Source organism: Hemicordylus capensis, chromosome 7 (genome assembly GCF_027244095.1).
Source record: "Hemicordylus capensis ecotype Gifberg chromosome 7, rHemCap1.1.pri, whole genome shotgun sequence".
Classification (NCBI taxonomy): Eukaryota; Metazoa; Chordata; class Lepidosauria; order Squamata; family Cordylidae; genus Hemicordylus; species Hemicordylus capensis.
Window position 1 is genome coordinate 38,072,871 of NC_069663.1, and position 22,855 is coordinate 38,095,725.

General features: G+C 47.5%; 1 protein-coding gene and 1 non-coding gene across 8 annotated transcripts in view; one reads left to right on the forward strand and one right to left on the reverse strand.

The window, feature by feature from the left end:
* The window catches only part of NIPAL3 (NIPA like domain containing 3), a 35,634-nt gene that overhangs the window by 6,505 nt on the left and 6,274 nt on the right, over positions 1-22,855 (reverse strand). For 4 of the 7 annotated variants that reach the window (XM_053268508.1, XM_053268509.1, XM_053268510.1 and 1 more), the window contains 9 exons: positions 20,615-20,891; positions 14,295-14,363; positions 12,187-12,358; positions 10,730-10,789; positions 9,795-9,940; positions 7,784-7,880; positions 4,029-4,164; positions 1,690-1,778; positions 138-201 (listed from right to left, as the gene is read on the reverse strand). In XM_053268508.1, the coding sequence (XP_053124483.1) occupies positions 138-201; positions 1,690-1,778; positions 4,029-4,164; positions 7,784-7,880; positions 9,795-9,940; positions 10,730-10,789; positions 12,187-12,358; positions 14,295-14,363; positions 20,615-20,701 (920 nt within the window). In that variant the 5' untranslated portion in view covers positions 20,702-20,891. Of the gene's footprint in view, positions 1-137; positions 202-1,689; positions 1,779-4,028; positions 4,165-7,783; positions 7,881-9,794; positions 9,941-10,729; positions 10,790-12,186; positions 12,359-14,294; positions 14,364-15,478; positions 16,516-20,614; positions 20,892-22,855 lie in introns of those variants that run through there. The other 3 variants (XM_053268512.1, XM_053268513.1, XM_053268514.1) reach the window with 3 other exon arrangements.
* Positions 22,003-22,074, forward strand: TRNAS-UGA (transfer RNA serine (anticodon UGA)). Its single transcript has one exon. It is a non-coding gene; the product is annotated as a tRNA-Ser (tRNA).

A 22,855-nucleotide genomic window follows, 5' to 3' on the forward strand; every position in this document is an offset into this window, starting at 1 on the left:
TTATTTGTTCTGTAGGACTAAGGTAACCACAAAGGATTTGGCTAAGTGGAATGTACGAATGGTGCCAATTTGACTACAAAAGCAGTTCCAAAGCACTTAGTATATTTCACAGGCCTGTGTGATAGACGAGAACTTACCCCAAGGCAAACATACATATATGGAGCACATCTTCCCCAGTAAAATCCAAGTAGAAGGTTGCACCTGACCCAGAAAAGAGAAGAAAAGGTTTTGCTTCTTCAGATGCGATCATCTTTCAACTGCAGGTCAAGAACCACTGAAATCCCATTTGCATGAACTCAAGCCCCCCCCCCACCTTTTTTTCCAGGGACTAGAAGTTTTGACATTTTTTGGGCAATCACAAGATGATAGAGCTAGAAAGAATGCAAAGGTCACTGGAGACTAGGGGTTAATGTCTAACAAGAGGAAATGCAGGATCTTAAGCCCACCTAAAAGTTACAATCTCTAACCTACAAAACTTCCCTCAGTCCTAGATAAATAGAAAATGGGGATGCTACTCAGGATGGGTCTATGCATATAATAGGAGATGGTAACAGAGTGGAGCACACCACTTCAATCTGCAGGTGGGAGATACCACTTTGGAATATTCCTCCTGCTGGCTGATAAAAATTTTGGAATATGTGGAGATGGCAAAACCTACAGTACTGATAAGAGATCAAAATTTAGAATGTTTTAAAGAAGATTGGAAACCATTCTTATTGTATTTAAAGAACTATTTTCCTAATATTGATTTTACAACAGGGTTTGAAATTTAGTAATATTAGCAGGTTGAGTAGATCAAAATTGTGTTTGTAAGGTTTAAATCTATGTTTTGAATTATTATTATAGCAAGGGTTAATTATATAGTTGGTGATTCACGAGGAGGTGTGAGCAGGAAGTCCATATTTGTTTAATGTGTTGTGAATGATTATTGTTAAAATAAATAAAAATTTAATTTAAAAAAAAGGAATATTCCTCCTGCTTATACACACACCACACAGACAGTTCCTTGCAAGTAAATGCCTCTCTTCTCAGCTCTCTGCCTGGTGGGCTCGTTTTCCCATTGCAAGGAATTTTTAACATAGAAGTGCATTAAAATAATGCAGTTCCCCCACCTGCAGGCCAAAGTGGTGCAGCCCATGGAACCGGTGCCTGTCGGTTTGAAGGTGTGTAGGTGGATGGATCTCTTTAAGGATACCACAAGACCAGCTCTCCTCCCTAGATCAGCTCCCTGTCAATGGGGAGGGGACCAGCTTTGGATCAGGGCCAGCCCAAGCTCCAGGAAGGGGTGGGGCTCCCAGCTCCCCTATGACACCCCCCCACCCCCCAGCATTTGCTGGTCCCACAGCTCCTTCTTCAAGCTCTTGCCTCCAGCTGTGCCTTGCTAGGCCCTGGTAAGGACGGCTGATACCAGTAGCCTTGTGGACTGCAAAGCCACTTCACTTGGCTGTTGAACTCCCGATGGGGCGAGGAAGCCATCGTTGCTGCTTTTAGGGCAGGGCTGCTCAGCTTCAGCCCTCCTGCAAATGTTGGCCTACAACTCCCATAATCCCTGGCTATTGGCCACTGTGGCTAGGGATTGTGGGCATTGTAGTCCAAAAACCAGCTAGGGGCCCAGAGTTGAGCAGGCCTGTTTTAGAGCCACAGGGACGGTTTACCTGCTACCCAGGACATTTCAAAACTACGTTTTACCTGCAGTAATTGCTATCGTGGTGGATAAGATGTAGCCAACACTGGCAATCTGGGATGCGTCGTACAGCTGTGAGGCTTGGGTTAAAAACCTACAATTAAAAAACAACAACCAGACAATATCAGTAAGACATGTGCACGCGTGCGCGCACACACACACACACACACACACACACACACACACACGTACGTATGTATTGCAGGCCTGCGACATAGGACCCCCCAGCTGTTTTTGGACTACAACTCCCATAATCCCCAGCCACAGTGGCCAATAGCCAGGGGTTATGGGAGTTGTAGGCCAACACAGGGCCAGAGCCACCATTGAGCAAAGAGGTTTGAAGAACCCGGGCTGTCACCCCACAGGGGCTGTGACTTGTGCCCCAGCCACGCCCCCTGCGTCGGACACAGGGGGCATAAGCTTTGCTTGCGAACGGGGCCGTGTGCCCCCATTTGCAAGCAAAATCCCTGGCCAGCGCCACGTTCTCAGCACGGCCCGAGTGGCTCTCCCTGCCTAAAAGGCGGCTGCGGCAGCAGGCTGGACCCAGGCTGCCGCTGGCCTCACTCTGCTCCTGGGCCAACGTCTGCAGGAGGGCTCAAGTTGAGCAGCCCTGGTTGACTGGTTCGAGTGTGGCACTAGGATCAGGGAGACCAGCATTCAAATCCCCCATCCAGACATGAACCTCACTGGGTGACTCTGGGCCAGTCACTTCTCTCTCAGCCTAACCTACCTTGCAGGCTCGTGGCAAGGAGAAGCCTTGCCGAGGAACTTGGGGCTCTTTGGAGGAACAGGAGGATACAAAGATAAAAATAAATAAATGGAATGCAAGTCGAGACTGGCTGCACAGAGAGATAGCAACCGGTCCAAGGACACCTCATATGTTTTGTGGCTGACTGGGACTTGAGACCCTTTGGCCAGAGTCCCAGCCCTCTGTCCCCTGCCCCAAGGGTCTGAAAGTGGGGTCCCTGCATGTTGCTGGGGTACAAATTCCCACCATCCCCAGCCATAATGGCCAAAGGGTTGATGGGAGTTGGAGTCTAGCACACAGGTTTGAGAAACCTCTGCAGCAGAGCAATCCCTGCAGTACTATAGTGTATGTATGCTACAGTGCATAACTGGAAGCTTAGGAAGCCGCTATTCAAATCAAACCAATCTTTATTATGGTCACAGACCACCATAAAGTATAAAGGATGACTATATATATTACATATTAAAAGTAAAAGTAGATATTAAAAGCTTAAGGGTGCACAGTACAAGCACATAATGAAAGGCTAGAGTAAGTGCCACCTAATGGCGCAGCGGGGAAATGACTTGATTAGCAAGCCAGAGGTTGCTGGTTCGAATCCCTGCTGGTATGTTTCCCAGACTAAGGGTAAGATCTATATCAGGCAGCAGCAATATAGGAAGATGCTAAAAGGCATCATCTCACACTGCACGGGAGGAGGCAATGGTCAACCCCTCCTGTATTCTACCAAAGACAATCACAGGGCTCTGTGGGCGCCAGGAGTCGACACCAACTCGACGGCACACTTTACCTTTAGGATAAAAAGGACTATAAGATAAAAAGGCTGTAAGAATCAGAAAGTAGAAGTAAAATTTAGAATAAAACTACAGCTGTCTAAGACCGCAAACAAGATGACCCTAAATGCCTTAGGACTCAGAATTGCAGTTAACAGTTAAAAAAAAAAAAAAAAAAGGTAAAGGCATCATAAAAAATCTCATTAAAAAGGCATAAAAGAGAAGCAAGAATGCATTAAAAATTATAATAGAGAGAATGCATTAAGAAATTATATGTGAAGCGTGGAGACCTAAAATCATACAATGGCAACTATAGACATAGGAAGAGTTTTATCAATTTGGGGCACAAGAAAAAACCAAGAAGCTGTGGGACTACAGAACTGCAGGGCTGCCATGAAGCGCTCTGAGGCGGCAGGCTCGAGTTGGTCCATAAAGCTGGGCACTGGGCACAAACAGGAGGGCAGCATCTGCTGGGTTTTAATCACTGCCGCGCAGAACCTGGCAACACTGTAAGTGGCGGCAGGGTTGCTCTCAGAGAGCAGTAAAGAGGTATAAAATTGGTCCGTACGAACAGGGTAGTTAAGTTGCTATTCAAAGGAGCCCTTGAAAGGCCACAAAAGCCTTTTAGAAGAACAGGAAGCCGTTCAGCAGCAACTAAAAGGGACCCCCTTCTGCCAAAGCCAGTAATAACAAGCAAGACAATCACCTGGCCTTCCCCTGGGACCGATTTTTAATGTATAATTCATTTTAATTACATTTCAATTACATTGACATTCAATTGCAGGTTGCAGCTGGAGGGAAAAGATGGAAACTCTGACCCACTTACGTCGCCTGGAAGGCTGCTGTCGCCACCATGCAAACCACCATGATGTAAAAAATAGGGTAGCCCAGCTGCAAGTTCCCTTGTATCGAAACCACAAGCATGCCCGCCACCGCCTTCACTGTGATGACCGTCATGGAACCTGGGAATAACGACACGGGAATAATGACACGGGAATAACGACACGGGAACTTAGGGAGCTGCCTTACGACGAGTCAGACCATAGCCCATACTGTCCTGCACTGACTGGCAGCAACTCTCCAAGGTTTCAGGCAAGGGTATTTCCCAGCCCTACCTGGAGATGCCAGGGACTGAACCCAGGACTTTTGGTATGCAAGCAGCTGCTCTAGCACCAAGATGCAGCCCCGTCCCATTAGGGGAGGCGTTCTCAAACTTGGGTCCCCAGATATTGGACTACAACTCCCATCTTCCCCTGCCACAATGACCTTCAGCCACTGTGGCAGAGCACAGTGGGAGTTGTAGTAATGGCTTTTGGCCATTGTGGCTGGGGATTATGGGAGTTGTAGTCAACGGGGAATTCCTGTTCCAAGGAACACTGGTAGAGATCGAATCCCTAAAGGATGGGGCAGAGATCTTGCTAGCTTTTGTCTCTAGGCAGCTGCTGGAGCATCGGAATTAGCTAGGGTAGCAGTTAAGAAAGTAAGCAATGAGCTACAAAGCCCCTGGTTCACATCTTGCCTCTGCCGCAAATTTGGACAATCCTGGAAGCAAGGGAGGGGGACGCACCATGCAGCCAGACAGAGAACTCTTTGCCTGCAGTGAGATGGGATCAGCCAGAATGAGCAAATGAGAATTTGATGGTGATGATGGAAAGGGGAAAGGCTATCCCAGGACAATGCTATACATGAGGGATGGGCAGGATCTGGTTTGGTGCTTCTTTTGTGGAGCTCCGAACCAGTTCGGTAGTCCGGCATTTGAGCTGGATCGGAGGCGGGAGGCTCCTTTAAGGGGCAGGGAGGATGCCCTTACCTGCCCCGGTGCTCTCCCCAAAACCGCTGGCACAGGGTGGCCACGTATCTCCTTGCAGCCCCAGTCAGCATCATATAGACGCGGAAAAGCCTTATTTGAATCCTGGGAAGCATTACAATGGCCAGGAGGTAGGCCTAGAGAGCAGCTCGGAGATTGCTCTCTGCCTTCGTGTTTCTGTTCTACTTGGCTGCAGCTGACAACCCCAAACCATTCAGCACTGACTGTATGTAACCAAAGCTTCAGGAAGGATGGGGCCCCACACTGTTACCACTGCCAGACACAGGAAACACCTGCCCCCAGCAAGGCACGACAACACTGCTCTCAGCAACAAGTAAGGCTGTGTGAATTTACTGCATCTATAAATCTGGCACACAAAAGGTTTGCTCAACCAGACAGGGGTGGGGGGAGCTGGAGGATAGGCAGAATCCTACCTTCCTGCTCCCAGACGACTTGAACCTGCTCATAGCTGAGATTGGGCGGGGGGTGAGGTGGGACACCAAGCTGGGTCCTTCAGTATCCCACAATGCACCATACAAGCAGCAGAGAGGCAGCCCTCAGTAGTTACAGTGCTCCTCCTGCTGGCCTTCCAAGCCTCAGAACTTTATGGTAATCATGGCTGCCACCCGCCCGGGAACAGCTTGAAAGTAGCAGTTGCACAGACGACCCGAGAAAGAGGTTGTTTTCCACCTACCTCACTTTTAGCCGGGCTGTTGTGATTGTTTGAGAGCGCCAACCCTGGAGGAGCTGTGATCTGTGAATGTGCCGCTCCGCACAGCCCACTCTATGATCACTTGCTTAAAATGGTTTGATTGGGGCTTGCCCTGCTTCCTTCCCACTTTTGGCCAGCTGTGATGTAATGAGGTTTTCCTTATGGCTGGCAGTGTGGTGCATTATGGGAGGTCTCTCCCGATACCCAGAAGACCTTCCCTCCTCCCAGCTCTCGGCAGCTGTGATCATCTGGGTGGTGAATAGGGGAGCCCAACAGAGGCTCTGGTTCTGTGTGGACATCAGGGCTAGGGCTCTTCCCACCCCAAACTACCCCCAGATGACAGCGTACAAAGCCCCACAGATAGAGACAAGGGCAGTTCGTGTAATCAGAATTAGGGTAGGAAACACCTCCTGTCTTGCGATTGTGTGCAAGTTAAAAACAAGGTTTGAGTGGGGACCTTAAGCGTTAGCTAAGCCCTAGCTGGTTAGGACAGCTTTCCCTCCCATCTCGTTCTGAATATGGGTACAGAATCTGGATACGGCATGCTCATTCTACCCAGCTGGAGCTTAGCAAACAATCAAACTCTCCGCCTCCCATCTCATTTGTAACACATACACGATCAGAATACAGGAGCATGTGCATCTCCCAAACATGGGTAGGTGGCTTTTCCTATCCAAGTTCTGATCATGAGAACCAGTTGACAGTATCATCCAGCTTTCTTTTGCCTGTACCTACTTGTTTAAGGCTGGTTGTTTAAGCAGAGGAACAGGGATGGGTGTGTGTGTGTGTGTGTGTGTGTGTGTGAGAGAGAGAGAGAGAGAGAGAGAGAAAGAGAGAGACAGACACGGGGGGGGGGGAGGCAAAGAAAAGGTACTTAATTTCCTTTCCTCACAATTCCCCCCCTGCTGCTTTTCTCCCCATGAGGGAAAAAGATGCGGGTACATGAGAGGAGAAAACCAGCTGGGGAACGTGTGTTATTTAAAGCAGAAAAATGGTCAAAGGATTAAGCTGTCCCCCCCACCCCAAATCCACTTTCCTCCACTTAAAACAACTGTGCCACATTTAGTTTGAGTGTTTAGGTAAGCAAGCAAGGCAGAACATGCTCTCACACAGGCAGTGATTAGAAAATTAACCAAGTATATGAAACTAGTGTTTTCAGGCCCGTTGAAATAACGGGCGCTAGCAGGGGAGAGTTTCTCCACCCGCCCCACTCCCTCTCGCCTTTGTCCCCCCTGCCCCTTGCCCGAGCAACTTGTCCCTTGTCCTTGCCCTTGTCCCCCCTCCCTCTTGCCTAAGCCACTGCCCAAACTGCCGCTATGGACGCAAAGGACGCAATAGGCGTCCTTTGCGCCCAAAGCACCAGTTTGGGAAGAGGCTTTGCAGAGAGAGGAGCTCTGTTCGCGAGCTCCTCTCTTCTTTGCAGAATATGCTTTTACTTCGCCCGACTGTTGCGGGCTGGATTGGGTAATGAGGGCTCGGGCAGCTGGGAGGGTGGCTGGCGGCGGCCGCGGAGGCATTCTCATGGGTCATTTTGGCCCTTCATCATTTGGGGGGGGGAGCGGGGAAGAAGAAATTGGGCAGCTGGGAGGGCGGGAGAGTGGGCGGCGGCCATGGTGGGAAACATTTGGGGCAAGGGCCCCAAAGTCTTCCAGCTGCCCGTCCTTGGCGGCAGCGCCGCCAGGCCTCAGCGGCGGCTCTGCCACCACCTCAGCCGGCTTCCCCCGCTGCCTCTTCCTTCCGCCCGGCTTCGGCGGCGCGGCCAGGCCTCGGCCATGGCTCCACCGCCGCCTCGGCCAGTTTCCCCCGCTGCCTCTTTACCGGCTTTGCAGGGCTTCACCGGCTTCTTCGGGGTGGCCGCTTCTGGCTGCCCAACATGGCCGCCGGGTGCTGGCGGTTGTGTCTCCCTCGGTCTGTTCTGAGCATGCGCTCCGCGCATGCCCAGAACAGCCCAGGGAGGCACGGACACATGCCTTGGTGTCCACGGACAGACACCAAGGCTTTTATTAGAGAGGATACTCTGCAGCATCACCAGCAGAATAGAAGCAAACACATGCAGTCTTACCCAGTAGTGCTACCAGCAGCAAAATCACAACTATATAGTTAGCTTTCCTCTCTTTGTAGAAATACAGCAGCAGGCAGAAGAGGATGATCTCCACCAGCTAGGAAAAAGACAAGAGCAGAAATAAGGCTGGACTTCATTTCAACTCAGTGCGTTGGTTTGGATATCACAAAGAACCATGGTTTGTTTATTGAACCACGGCTAGTTATATGTCTGAACCTGCACCAGCCAACAAACTGTGGTTTATTTCAGGCCATCAAATGTGAACCCTAGGTTTGCAGTTTGGTTGGCTTGTTTTAACCGTGGATGTCTGAACCTGAACCTGTGGTTTATTCTTGGTCTGTTTCAGTAGCTTTGCCCTCACCGGGCTCTCACATAGAAAGAAAAACAGGAGCACAGGAACTGCCTTATACTGAGTCAGTTATCGGCCCATCTAGTTCAGTATTGTCTACACAGGCTGGCAGCGGCTCTCCAGAATTTCAGACAAGAGTCTTTCCCTGTCCTATCTGGAGAAGCTGCCAGGGAGGGAACCTGGCTGGGACCATCTGCATGAAAAGCAGATGCTCTTCCACTGAGCTATGACCTCATTCCCATCTCAATGAGACAAGCCTGGATCATGGAAGGAGAAGGACCTGAACAAACAAGCCAAGATTTGGCGACTGATCATCTATGGCACCAATCCAGATTTGTTAAATAAACTTTAGTTAAAATAAACCATGGTTCCCTGTGATGCTTGAACCCACCCCCAACAATTCAGAACGATCCTGGTTTTGTCAACTGGAGAGGTGACTGCATTTTGCTCCCAGAGGGAGATATGAGAAAAGAATGAGATCTCGTGGTTTAGCTTATCAGCAACCTGGAAGCTGATTTTATTATGGTTTTTTAAAAATACCTTATCCTGAAAACTCATGGCGGGTTAAAATGTTGAGAGCTTTTGTATGTGGGAATCAAGATGAGAAGTCCCCAACATTAACCCTCTTTCCCAAGGATTCACCCCTCTCCTTACTTCAGGGGCTCTCCAGCATGGGTCCCCAGATGCTGTTGGATTATGCTTTCCATTATCCCAGGCACAACGGTGTGGCAGGGGGTTATGGGAGTTGTAGGCTAACAACATCTAGGGGCTCCAGTTTGAGACCTCCCACCTTACATTATTAAGACTGGAAAAAGAACAGTCCTTCTGGCTCAGACCAGAGGTCCATCTAGTCCAGGATCCTGTTTGCAAGTGTGGCCACCAGATGCCTGGGAAGCTCACCGACAGGGTACGAAGGCAGACAATGTCCACCTCCTATTTGTCTGAGCTGCATCTTTTCCAGTCTTATGGGGACACCGAGGTCCTCCAGGCCTGGCCAGTGTCCTGCAGGAACTGAGTGCATCATTCCCTAGTGGCTGGGGATGATGGGAGTTGTGGTCAAACAATATCTGGGGAGCGAAGGTTGGGAACCCTCATACTAGAAGGTGCCCTAGAACCTCCTGCAAAGTTCAGGGATTCCAGGGCAGATGCATGGGACTGTAGAAAAGTGGACAACAAAGGATTCCTTGAAAGAAACTTTGGAACTCAAGAACAGCCCTGCTGGATCAGGACCAAGGCCTATCTAGTCCAGCATCCTGTTTCACACAGTGGCCCACGAGATCCCACACAGGCAGGAGCTGAGGGCATGCCCTACTCTCCTGCTGTTGCTCCCCTGCAACTGGTACTCAGAGGCATCCTGCCTCTGAGGCTGGAGGTGGCCTATAGCCCTCCAACTAGTAGCCATTGATAGACCTCTCCTCCATGAATTTCTTCAGACCCCTCTTAAAGCCATCCAGGATGCTGGCTGTCACCTCATCTTGTGGCAGAGAGTTCCACAAGAATAAGCTACCAACGCTCCCCTTTCCAGCCACATTCACAAAACATCACTTCCCGGGAAGGATTCCTTGGTGGCCCAAAGTAACTTAATCTGGCACATAACCGGGCCATCCTCAAAAGACCTTTTTACCGACTTGCATCCGGTCCCGCTTCCATAGGCCTCCTTACCATATACAAAAGAAACGGCCAGCTGACCAAGTGTCTAGTGATGTTCTCTCCCGTCATGGTCTCATGACTGTTGGGGCCAAAGGTGATGAGGAGGTATGTTCCGACAATGGCCAAGCCACAGCCTACGAAGGATAAAATGTAGCGTCCTTTGGCAGGAAGAGGACAGGAGAGGCCGTATTAATGGGTTAGTTCAGAGGCCTAGAGTAGGTTATATTAGTACCACAGTAATACCACAAACTATTATATGAAGGAAGGTTGTGTGCGAGCTTAACCTTTGCCTCTCTGAGATAAAGACACTCCAGCCTGGTACTGCAAGAGTGGATTCTAACAAACCAGCAGCTGAGAATCAGAAAATGTGATCCGTAAAAGCAGAAGGGATTTTCAGAGGAGAGTGCTGGTTACCAGTTCTTGTCAGTGTATCTGATCGCATTTACCTAAACAGATAAAGGTAAAGGGTAATGTGTGCCGTCGAGTCGGTGATGACTCCTGGCGACCACAGAGCCCTGTGGTTGTCTTTGGTAGGAAGAGTTTACCATTGCCATCTCCCACTCAGTATGAGATGATGCCTTTCAGCATCTTCCTATATCGCTGCTGCCCAATGTAGGTGTTTCCCATAGTCTGGCAAACATACCAGCAGGGATTTGAACCGGCAATCTCTATCTTGCTAGTCAAGTCATTTCCCCACTGCGCCATTAGATGGTTTCCTAAATAGAAGATGACCCTAAATTTAAGATGACCCCCTTAAAAGAAATAGGAGGTAAAATTCAGGCTATACACACTCTGATTTAAGGTGACAGCCCCCCCCCCACCCCATTTTTTTGGAAACAACTAGTCTTGGATTCAGGTAAATACAATACCCATCCGGGACACAGAGAAGAAAGAGAAAAGGCTATATTCCATGCCAACAAGACATAAATCATGCATTTGGAACTTACTCAAGAAATCCTTGGGCTTCCATTTTTCCTTGATAAATATGATTCCTATGATTGCACTTGCTAGGTGAAGAGAAGAAGAGCGATAAGTATTACCAATAAGAAGATAGCTAGACCATAAGAACAGCCCTGCTGGATCAGGCCCAAGGCCCATCTAGTCCAGCATCCTGCTGGACTTCACACAGTAGCCCACGAGATGCCTCTGGGAAGCCCACAGGCAAGAGGTGAGGGCACACACTCATTCCTACTGCTACTCCCCTGCAACTGGTATTTGGAGGCATCTTGCTTCGGAGGCTGGAGGCGGCCTACAGCCCTCAGACTAGCAGCCGTTGATAGACCTGTCCGCCATGGATTTATCAAAACCCTTCTTAAAGCCATCCAGGGCTGTTGGCTGCCACCACATCTTGTAGCAGAGAATTCCATAGGGCAATTATACGTTGGGTGAAAAAAGTACTTCCTTTACAAGCCAAGGCTTGTGAAGTCCCACAAATAAAGAACGGGGAGAACCAGCATCTCTCCTCTCCCCAATCCTGCTCCACTCAGAACTCCCCCACACCAACTTTTTTTGCCCCTCCTCATTCCAACCACAGCACAGATGGGGTTTCTCCTGGTGCCCCTTCCCCCTAGATCAGGGCTAGGCAACCATGGCTCTCCGACTGTTGTTGAACTCCAACTCCCATCAACCCGTGTCACTTTTTTTTTTTTGGCTGGGGGCAGTCGTGGCTTCTTCTAAGGAGCTGGTGGGTGGAGTGCCAAAGAAGATGGCTCAGGTGGCCCCTCTCTTTCCTGTCCACCCAACAGCCATGCTGCCTGCAGGCTGGCCCTTTGTCAGGTAGAGCTGCAAGGTTATCTGCATAGCTCTACCTGATGAATAGCCAGCCTGCAGGCAGCGTGGGAGAGAGGGGAGCCACCCAAGGTGCCTCCTTTGGCAACCCCCCACCCCACAGTCCTTAGACCAAGCTACTAGTGGCTGTGGATGATGGGAGTTGTAGTTCAGCAACAACTGGAGAGCCACAGTTGTCAATCAATCATTCATCTTTATTATGGTCAAAGACCAGCACAGGATATAGTACAAGCACAATGAAATAAAAGAGAACTGAATTATACAACTAAATTGCTGCAAATTCATAACTATAATCAGTCTATAAAGTAATGATTAAAATAAAATTCTAAAAATTGTGGGGGGACTAATAAAATAAGACAAGACAAGGGTAATATTATAATTATTAAGATACAATCCTAGAAGATGTGGGTTAATACACTAGAGCTAAAACAAGGGTAGGTATACAACTATCTTTAAAAGTAGGACATCTAAAAGTATAAATAGTTAAAACATATAATAGCTACAATGTGGAATAGAACAACACATTAAAATTAGACAATTAAGACCACAGTTGTCTATACTTTGAGTTCCCATTTTCTATACGCCATATAGGTAAAACAAACTTGGGCAGACTTACCGATGACAGACACCGCTCCGAGTGGTACAATCAGGGAAAGGGGAGCAAAGGCATAGGCGGAGAAGACCCCCAGCTCCCCCAGCAAAAGCAGGAACAGGCCGCACCACCACGTCTTGGTCTTGAAATAGGCCCGGTTGTCTTTACAACCCACCAGCCGGATATGGCTGTACTTCTAGGAAAGGAAAGGCCACCCAGAAGTCACACTGGTGTTCTTGCCGAGGTGTGTTCCAAGATCAGTGGCCGACATCCTGATGGTGCACTTGTGCAAGGACACCACACTAGTGGCAAGGCTGCCGTGCTAGCTACGTGCGTTACATCACTGGAGAAGAGAGCTGGTCTTGTGGTAGCAAGTATGACTTGTCCCCTTAGCTAAGCAGGGTCCACCGTGGTTGCATTTGAATGGGAGACTAGAAGTGTGAGCACTGTAAGATGTTCCCCTTAGGGGACAGAGCTGCTCTGGGAAGAGCATCTAGGTTCCAAGTTCCCTCCCTGGCATCTCCAAGATAGGGCTAAGAGAGTTTCCTGCCTGCAACCTTGGAGAAGCTGCTGCCAGTCTGTGAAGTCAATACTGAGCTAGATGGACCAATGGTCTGACTCAGTATATGGCAGCTTCCTATATTCCCTAAGATCTTTCCTGGCTCTGAACTTGAGATCTTTTTAGGAGAGGAAAGCTGGTCTGTGGTAGCAAGCATGACTTGTCCCCTTAGCTAAGCAGGGTCCACCTTGGTTGCATCTGAAAGGGAGACTAGAAGTGTGAGCACTGGAAGAAACTCCCCCTCAGGGGATGGAGCCGCTCTGGGAAGAGCTGAAGGTTCCCAGTTCCTTCCCTGGCAGCATCTCCAACAGGTGTACATTCTGTGGTATGCCTCCTATATTTTAAAGGAACTTCTGCACAACCACACAAGTCACACTTGAGCCAGCTGGGACTTAGGTAGGAGCCATACCTTGGGGTCATCATGATTTTTGACAAATCCTGCACCCAAAACATTGAAAAGAGGTCAACAGCATTGCCAGATTTTCAGCTTTCAGTGTGTTCTTGTGTTTTGATTGTCCTGACCATCAGACCTGCAGTGGCCAGATTTTGCAGTTTTGTTTTAAAAGCTTCTAGAAGTTTTAACAAACACAAGCATTACTATAAAATTTTATCCATGTCGTTAGAGGAATGGGAATGGAAATTGGCAAGAATGTCTTCCAAGGATTACTCCATGGAGAACGAATCACCATTTGTTCATTGTTACCCTGGCCCTAACCCTTTCCTCTTTGCAAAAATGACCAATGCTACCGTAATTGTTTGGAGTAGGGATGACAGACAGCTATATGTGCAACAACGCTATCACTCATTTTCCATCTCGAAGGGGGTAGCTGCTGCTATGTTTTTCAACATGTGACCAGTGGTCTGTCAGTTGTGCCACCAGGATACGGCGGCAAGATGCTGCCAAAGCAGTCTTCATGGCAGTATCAACGTTGGGAGGAAGGAAGCCTTTCATCCCCTCACATGGACTCTCTCACCACCTAGACAGCATCTGGGTGGCGCTTCATCACTCTTTGCATAGGGAGTTCAAGGAAGCGTCAAGAGACATTCCAGCTATTACCCCGTCTGTCTGTCTTCGTTAGGGTTGATGCTTTTTGGCGTTTCTTTGGTCCTTATTTTAACGTATTCCAGTGTTTTAATGTGATTTTAATGGAGTTTTATTGTATTTTAGTTTTTGTAAACCTCTTTAGGACGGGTTTTAAGAAAGGCGGTATAGAAATTGAACGATAGATAAAAATGACTATGAGCATTTGGCCCCCCGAGGTGGTACCGATGACGAAAATTTGTGGGCCTGGCTGTGGACTAAAGAGCACAAATTTAAAATGCCATTTTAAATTGGTTTTTTTTAATTTTTTATAACTGTTTTAATTTGGTTGTAATGCTGGTTTTATCATTTAGTTCGTAGACCACCACAAGACGTTGGTATGAGGCAATATAGAAATAAAATAAATAAATAAAAATTTAAAAATCCCTGTTTTTAGCTCACTGATACCATTTTCTTGTTCTAGCACAACTTCTGCACAAGTCAGGATGTCAGCCACTTTTTTGGGGGGTGGGGGGAATCCTCCTTGCTCACCTGGAGGTTGAGTGCAATGCTGATAATAAGATGCCCAAAAATAGCCAGTAATGCACCAATCAGGTTTTCCTGCAAGAAATAGATGCAGGTATTAATTTCCCCGTGTGTAGACATGGTAACCATACCTGCCACATCAAGGCTTCAGTGCCGACTACTGCTTCATAGGAATGTGCACAACATGGGCTGTGTTTTGTTTGGAGCTCAAAACAAAATGCAGAATGCTTGCAATGTTTCGTCCAAACAGTGGCCAAGCCTCAACGTTTCAAGCACCATTTTGGAGGGCGGTTTTTCCAGGGAGATCTTGTCTACTGATTGGGGTCGGTGGGCAGAGCAGGCCTTCACTTTGGACAAGTGTTTTGGCCTGCCTTGGAGGACAGCCCTCTGAGGCAGGCTGACGAGCTAAGCCCAGAGTGGAGGCCAAGTCTACCCACCAACTCCAATTGGAAGAGCAGCTCTCCCGGGAAAAACAGCCCTCCAAAATGGAGCTCAAAACACTTCAAAAAGAAACAAGGTCATTTTGTTTTGAGCTCGAAACAAGCCCTTTATTTTAAGGGTGATTTGTTTTGCACCTGAAACACCCAAAACGGCCCGTTTCGAGCCCCAAATGTTTTGCACATCCTTACTGCTTCACATTTACATAAAACTGCATCGACAGCCCACAAATTCAGTCACCAATCCTGCTGAGTACCCATACTTCTTCAGGCCACACCCTGTCTTGTGGGTGTCTGGCCCAAAGACGCCTTCCCCCAAGCTTGCTATAAAACTGTCGATAATTCAAAGGAGGCAACGACCTTTCACACTGCACTGGTGAAATACTTGCACCGTTTTGACTCCCACAAAAGCCCCACACAAAGCGAGAGCTGGTCTTGCGGCAGTGAGCATGAATGATCGCTTTGCTAAACAGGGCCCACCCTGATTTTCATTTGGATGGGAATCTATATGCGGGCACCATCTGCTTCAAGATTTGCCCTTAGGGGATGGGGCCGTAGCTCAGTGTATCTGCAGCGCATTGCAAAAAGGTCCCAGGTTCAATCCCTGGCAGCAGCTCCAGGAAGGGCTGGGAGAGACTCCTGCCTGGAACTTTGGAGAGCCGCTGCCAGTCAGAGTGGCAATCCTGAGCTGGATGGACCAATGGCCTGACTCAGTATCAGGCAGCTTCCTACGAGACAAGATTCCTTGCCTACCTCCAACTCTGCTGGCAAGAACAAGGGGTGCAGGAGAGGGGCCATCTTTCTTCTCCAAAACACAGCGCCAAGTGAGAGGAGAGAAGCTGCACCTGTCCCCGGCTGCTCTCTTCCCCAGAACTTGGTGTGAAGCGACTCTCTTCCGGGGTCCACAGAAAACTTCGGGGAGCGGTACTAGCTCATTTTGCACAGGGGGAAAGAGGGGTTGCTTCTGCAAATGTAACACACACCACCCCACTCTAGAAGGAACTGTAGTTGGTTCAGGCTGATGGGTGTGGCCAGGGAAAGAGTAGGCTCTGCTTTCCCCTGAACAAGGATACTAAGTTTGGGGGAGAACCGAAGGACAACTAATTTATCTGCCGTTTGGGCCCTCACTGCACTGGAGATCCTAAGGGCCCAAACAGCAAGCAAATTTGCAAAGCTATAAGAGATCGAACACGTTAGATAGTCCTTTAAATATACACGGATCACTCTGAGTCCAAGATGGTGACTAGCCAAGTAACCTTTTCAGAGAGCTCCCTCGCTGAGTTATAGTATTTAGTAAATTTTTCAGGTCTTTTGCATGCTGAAGCCTTGGAGCTGCCGGACTGATCAAACTGCTGTATTTCACTCAACAACAAATTCTCCTCTATGATTAGAGTGCTGCATTTCTTTCTTTCACTCAATAACATTAAATATACACGTAGATGCACATGGGCAGAGAATCAACATGTATTAAGACGGCACTCTCTCAAAGATGCGTTTCTTCTCCCCGCCCTCTGGTCTTTAAGAGTCCCAATTAGTCCAAGTAGATTTTGTATAGAGCAGAAAATGTCGATGTCCCTTCTCTGGCGGAAAGGATATGCTCCAACACAGAATGCCTTTAAATTCCACAGAGCGGACCCAAGCTTTTCTATTCCTCCAAACAAGGGTTGTTTCCCCAACGAGGCCCACAAAAGAACTCAGGTTTTATAGAGCCCTAGTCAAGGGGTTAAGGCTGATTCAGTTTCCATTTTCTCTCTAGCCTCATTCAAACATTATGAAATCGCCCCATTGTAGCCAAGCACAGCAGGGCGAAGGAGGAGGAAGTCCCGCCCCCGCCGTGTCAATCTGCCATGTACAGTCGGGCGAAGGGGTCTTGCCCCCATCGTGTCAATCAGCAGCGTGCCCCACCGCTCACACTTACAGCAGGGCTTGTCTGAAGAGGGGAAACCCCAAAGCGTTGTGGTGGGCTTCTGTGATTGCAAGACCGGATCCACCCTTATGGGAGGAGAGCTGGTCTTGTGGTAGCAAAAACGAATGGTCCTCTTTTCTAAGCACGGTCTACCCTGGTTTGCATTTGAAATTATTTGTTTATTCATTCATTCAATTTCTATACCGCCCTTCTAAACATGGCTCAGGGCAGTTTACACAGAGAAATAACAAATAAATAAGATGGCTCCCTGTCCCCAAAGGGCTCACAATTTAAAAAGAAACATAAGACAGACACCAGCAGCAATCACCGGAGGTACTGTGCTGGGGTTGGATAGGGCCAGTTACTCTCCCCCTGCTCAATAAAGAGAATCACCACATTATTGCCAGTTAGCAGGGGTATGAGCAGGGGAATGGGAGACCGTATGTGTAAGCACTGTAAGATATTGCCCTTAGGGGAGCAGGCTGCTCTTGGAAGAACATTATTATTTATTTTGTTTATATATTGCCCAACTCCCAAGGCTCCAATAAAAAACAAAACAAACTTAAAATAACATAACACAATTTAAAACAGAGATTACTAAAAGCCAGGCTAAAAAAAAGGGTGTGTGTGTGTTTTGAGGGCTCTTTTAAAGGCTGATAAAGATGATAAAGCCACAAATGTCTATGCAGGCCTACTCAACTTAGCCCCCGCACCCAGCTGTTTTTGGCCTACAATTCCCATCATCCCCAGCCACAGTAGCTAATAGCCAGGGATTATGGGAGTTGTAGGCCAACATCTGCAGGAGGGCCGAAGCTGAGCAGGCCTGGATAGAGATCTGTATGCTTGCATGCAGAAGGTTCCTCGTTCCCTCCCTGACATCTTCAAGATAGGTTAGGAGAGACTCCTTCTTGCAACCTTGGAGAAGCTGCTGCCAGCCTGTGTAGACAATACTGAGTTAGATGGACCAAGGGTCTGACTTGATATAAGCCAGCTTCCATGCACCAAGGGTCAACAGTGCAGGGCAGGGGAAGGAAAAACTAATAATTTTAAAGTTTGGAAAGGGACCTTGGAGGTCCTCAACTCCTTGCTCAGTTCAGGAATTCCTGACTGATGGTCACCCAGCCTCTGTCCAAGAATCTTTAGAGAAGAAGAGCTCATTACTCTTTGAGGCAGACCGTTTCCCTGTCAAACAGCTCTTACAGTTGGAAAATTCCACCTATTATCTGGCCTAGAACAGCTTCCTTGCCATTTCAACCCATTGTGGCTGGGGGTGGATTTATTTAATGTAATTCATATACCGCCCGACTCCGAAGGCTCTAGGCAGTTCACAACCATAAATACAATAAAAACACAATAAAGCAAACTATGGAAACAATAAGGTGAAACAGAACAGTCAAAGATTACTAAAAGCCAGGCTTAAAAAAGAAGAAGATACGTGTCTTAAGGGCTCTTTTAAAGGCCGATACAGATGTTAAGCCACAGATATCTACAGGGAGTGCATTCCACAGCCCAGGAGTGATTATAGAGAACGCCTGCTTCCAAGTCGCCACCAGATGAGCATCCGGATACAGATCTCTCGATGACCTTATTGTGCAGTGGGATTCATGCAGAAGAAGGTTCTCTCCCAGGTAACTCGGTCCCAAGCCATTTAGGGCTTTAAACGTAATTACCAGGACTTTGCATTTTGCCCAGAAACTTATAGGCAGCCAATGCAATTGTTTTTAAACAGGTATAATTGGTGCTTCCCCCGCTCCCTGGGAGGGCTCTTGCTAGTAGGACCTTTTCTAGATTATTCTCTTCCCAGTGGGTGTGTGTGTGTGTGTCAATCCCCTGGAAGGCATGTCCAGGGAGGGGGGAAAAGTCCAGATAGAAGCAGAAGCTTGGGAGTTGAGCCGTTAGCTGGTCAGCATCTTGCTCCTGAATCAGGAACTGGTTTCCCAGCTGCCCACTGAATAGTAAATACCTCTTACTATTCTTCTACCCATAGCTGTTTGGAATGGGAATCTCTGGAAACTGGAACAGGCAGGTTTTTTTTTTCAAATAAGCCTTGGTAATTAGCACAGTGAATATGCCATTGAAGGGAGTCATGACAAGGTGGCAGCTGACGTGATTCTGCTATACCAGGGTAGGCAACCTGAGCACTCCAGCTGTTTTTGAACTGTTGCTGTGGCTGAGGATGATGGGAGTTGTAGTTCAACAACCGCTGGGGAGCAAAGTTGCATTTTCAGACCCCTGGCCCATAGACTACATCTGGGCGAACCCAAGGTTGAGAAACCCTGGACAACGGTAATACAGTAGCCTGTAATTCTATACAGAATTGTAGCTGAAAGCTATTTATCAATGACAATTGGCATAGCATGCCACCACACACACACACACACCACAACATTTCACTTTCTGAGAAAACGCACACAAGTAAGTGAAGATTTTGTGCTTTGTTGTGTGTTTTTATTATCTGTAACAGGGGTACAACTTGATTATCAAGCCAGAGGTTGCCGGTTCGAATCCCTGCGGGTATGTTTCCCAGACTATGGGAAACATCTATATTGAGCAGCAGCAATATAGGAAGATGCTGAAAGGCCTCATCTCACACTCTGTGGGAGGAGGCAATGGTCAACCACTCCTGTATTCTACCAAAGACAACCACAAGGCTCTGTGGGCGCCAGGACTTGACACCAACTCAATGGCACAACTTTACCTTTAACAGGAGTACGCAACTTTGGTGCTCCAGCTGCTGTAGAATTATAGCTCCCATCTTTCCCAACTATTGCGGATGGGGATGACAGGAGCTGTAGTTCTACAATCTCTGGAGAGCCAACAGTTGATCAGCCCTGATCTATAAAAACATGGATCCATGGAAAATGCAAAGGAAGCCCAAGAGGGACCCCAAACCAATTCCATCAAAAGCTCTGAGGAAACGTCAAGTATATAAAAAGAGGACAAGGACATTCCAACTTGAAACTTATTTGGCTCCCATAAACTGAAGCAGAGCAGGTTCTTCTGCTTTCTTGGAGGGAGCTGCATCCCCCAGATGACAATTACACTCGTTGTAGTTCAACAACAATTGGGGTGCCCACATTGCCGACCCTGTTCTATGCCAAGCTGCCTTTGTAAGGCATTCAGAAGCTTCGACTGGTCCAGAATGCAGCAGCTGGATTGCTGATGGGTGCTGGCTTTTGGAGTCACGTGACCCCACTCCTGCACCATGGGACACCTGCTGTTATGGGAACAGGGCCATAGCATCTGCTTTGCATGCAGAAGGTCCCAGGTTCAATCCCTGCCAGCATCTCCAGGGAAGGCTGGGAGAGACTCCTGCCTGAAACTTTGGAGAAGCCGCTGCCAGTCAGGGTCGACAGTCCTAAGCTAGATGGACCAATGGCTTGACTCAGTATAAGGCAGTTGTCTATGCCATCATTTTCTCATTGGAAACTGTGCTTCTGGGCAAAATTCAAAATGCTAGTTTAAACCTTGCGCCCCTAAAGGGCTTGGGACAAGGATACCTGAAGGACTGCCATACAAGCTTCCCCCCACCTAATACGTTGTGGGGGATCCTTCCTGGGTATTTGGACATAGTTTGAGCTCTATTTGGTTGGGAGGCCAAAAGAGCCTCCTAGGCTTTGGACACCGCCCCCCCCCCCCGGAGAGTCATTTGGCTTCTTCTTTGCAGGTCTCCCGTCAGGCAGCAAGAACATTTTCATTTCGGGGGGGAAATCAGAACCATGTATTCTTCCTTTAATTTGCAGCTGCTTTATTATGCCAACCGCTGTTTTGTAATTGCTTTACTGCCGAGTGTTATCGATGTTTTATTCCTGGGTTTTGATGGTGTTTTAAACTGCTGTGAGCAGCCCTGGGACTTGTGCAGTGGAAAGGCGGGGTATAAATATATCTAGAACAAACCCAGAAAACTATCTGCTATGTAAAATAAGCAAAACCTCCACTTTGCCTGTCTCTAGAAAGAAATCTGGAATGGAAAATGAGCTCACCTTGTAAGAGAAGGAATCCTCATGAACCGGCAGGGGTACAGCTGCTGTCGCAAGACGCTGGAGTCGCAGGCTGCTGGCTTGTTCCATTTTGCTTCAGTCGCACATTCCCTTTCCAGATTGCTGGCCGGCCGATTTAGCTGCCGCAGCCCTTTAGACAGAGAACTGGGGAGCAGCGGGGTCCACTTTGCTCCCCCTTGCCATTGTGCTCCCACAGAGCTACAGATGTGCCGCTCAATGGAAGCGTTCCTTGCCTGTTGCCATTCCGTTATTTGTCTTCCTGTGTACAAACAGGAAAAAGAGAAAGGGGTCTGGGGAGTGAGTTTATTTATTTTTTAAACAAGTCTCTGGGTGGTTCACAACAAAACAAAAAACAGAAGTAGTAAAACATTAGTTAAAACAAAAAACCCAAAAAGTTTAAAATGTTACAACAATTTAATTTTTTTAAACAATATTTTCAAAACAGCATTACGACAATATGTAATTAAAAGCCTGGATGAACAGATGTGCCTTTAAAGACTTTTTTAAAGCTGTCAGAGATGGGGAGGCTCTTATTTCACTAGGGAGCACATCCCAAAGCCTCGGGGTAGCAATGGAGAAGGCCCGTCCCTGAGTAGCCACCAGCCGAGCCGGTGGCAACTGCAGACGGACCTCTCCTGATGATCTCAATGGGCAGTGGGTTTCATGATGAAGATGACATTCTCTTAAATACCCAAGGCCCAAGCCGTTTAGGACTTTATAGGTTATAACCAACACCTTGTATTTTGCCCAGAAACATATCGGCAGCTAATCAACATATTAGCTGGTAGATATAGCAGAATTCCAATTGAGCAGAGATATTGCCCCTGTCACAGATGAGATTGAGTCAGTTGCACATGTGCTCCTGCAGTAAGCCTTTTATATAGGTCTTAGGTGAAGACTAATCAACCCTGTTTTACAAAACTTGCCAAGATAATCGGATGAATTTTAGGTCAAATATTTGTGTCAGTAGATACAAATTTGTCAATCACACATGCAGTTGCAAAATTGTTGTTCTGCAATACAAGTCCAACACACGCATCTGTTTGCCCAGGCTTTTAATTAATATTGTTTTAATGGTTTTAATGCTGTTTTAAAATATTCTTTTAAAAATTTTAAACTGTTGTAATGTTTCAAATTTTTCATTTTTTGTTTGAACTCATGTTTTACTTTGTTTTTATTTTGTTGTAAACCAACCAGAGACTTATGGTTATGTTAATAAATAAACAAATAAATAAATAAATAATGGTTAGAACCAATGTACAGATATGTTATTAATATGGTAACATTTAAATTATACAATTGTTTTAGGTGTTCTGGTACTGGTCAAAGCCCGCAATAAAGACTAACTGTGAGAGCTGCCTCCCGTGGATGGGGCTGTAGCTCAGTGGAAGAGCATCTGCTTTGAATGTAGAAGGTCCCAGGTTCAATCCCTGGTAGCATCTTTAGGGAAATGCTGGGAAAAAGACTCCTGCATGAAGCCTTGAAAATCTGCTGCCCAACAGCAGATCCAGCCAAGGGTGGGAAGCACCAAGTGCCGTGTTCACCAGAACCCAAGACTAGGAGTTCCCCAAATTCTTTGATGTTACGAATTGGAGGGGTGTGTGTCTTAAATTTAGAGTCCTCTCTCTTTTGGGCAAATGCAGGTATATTCTTATTATTTATTAGATTTCTATACTGCCCTTCCAAAAATGGCTCAGAGTGGTTTACACAGAGAAATAATAAACAAATAAGATGGATCCTTGTCCCCAAAGGGCTCACAATCTAAAAAAGAAACATGATAGATGCCAGCAATAGTCACTGGAGGTCCTGTGCTGCGGGGTGGATAGGGCCAGTTACTCTCCCCCTGCTAAATAAAGAGAACCACCACGGTAAAAGATGCCTCTTTGCCCAGTTAGCAGGCATATAGCCTGTATTTTTAAGAGGATCTCCTTAAATCCAGTCACCTTCTATTTGGGTAAATATGATAGTTTGCCTCTCTGCCCCGCCGCCCTCCATTTTAGAAATCTAGTATATGGAACGCAGCTTGCCCACCCATAAATGCACTTCCCCCTTCTGTGCCCCGCTTCCATTTTTTTTTCTGGTGCTGCTGCCAGTCAGGGTGGACAATACTGAGCTAGATGGACCAATGGTCTGACTTGGAATAAGGCAGCTTCCTAGGGATGTGCACGAAAGGTTGTTCGGCACGGCGGGGGTAGGGCTTTAAGGGCGGGGGAGAGTGTACTC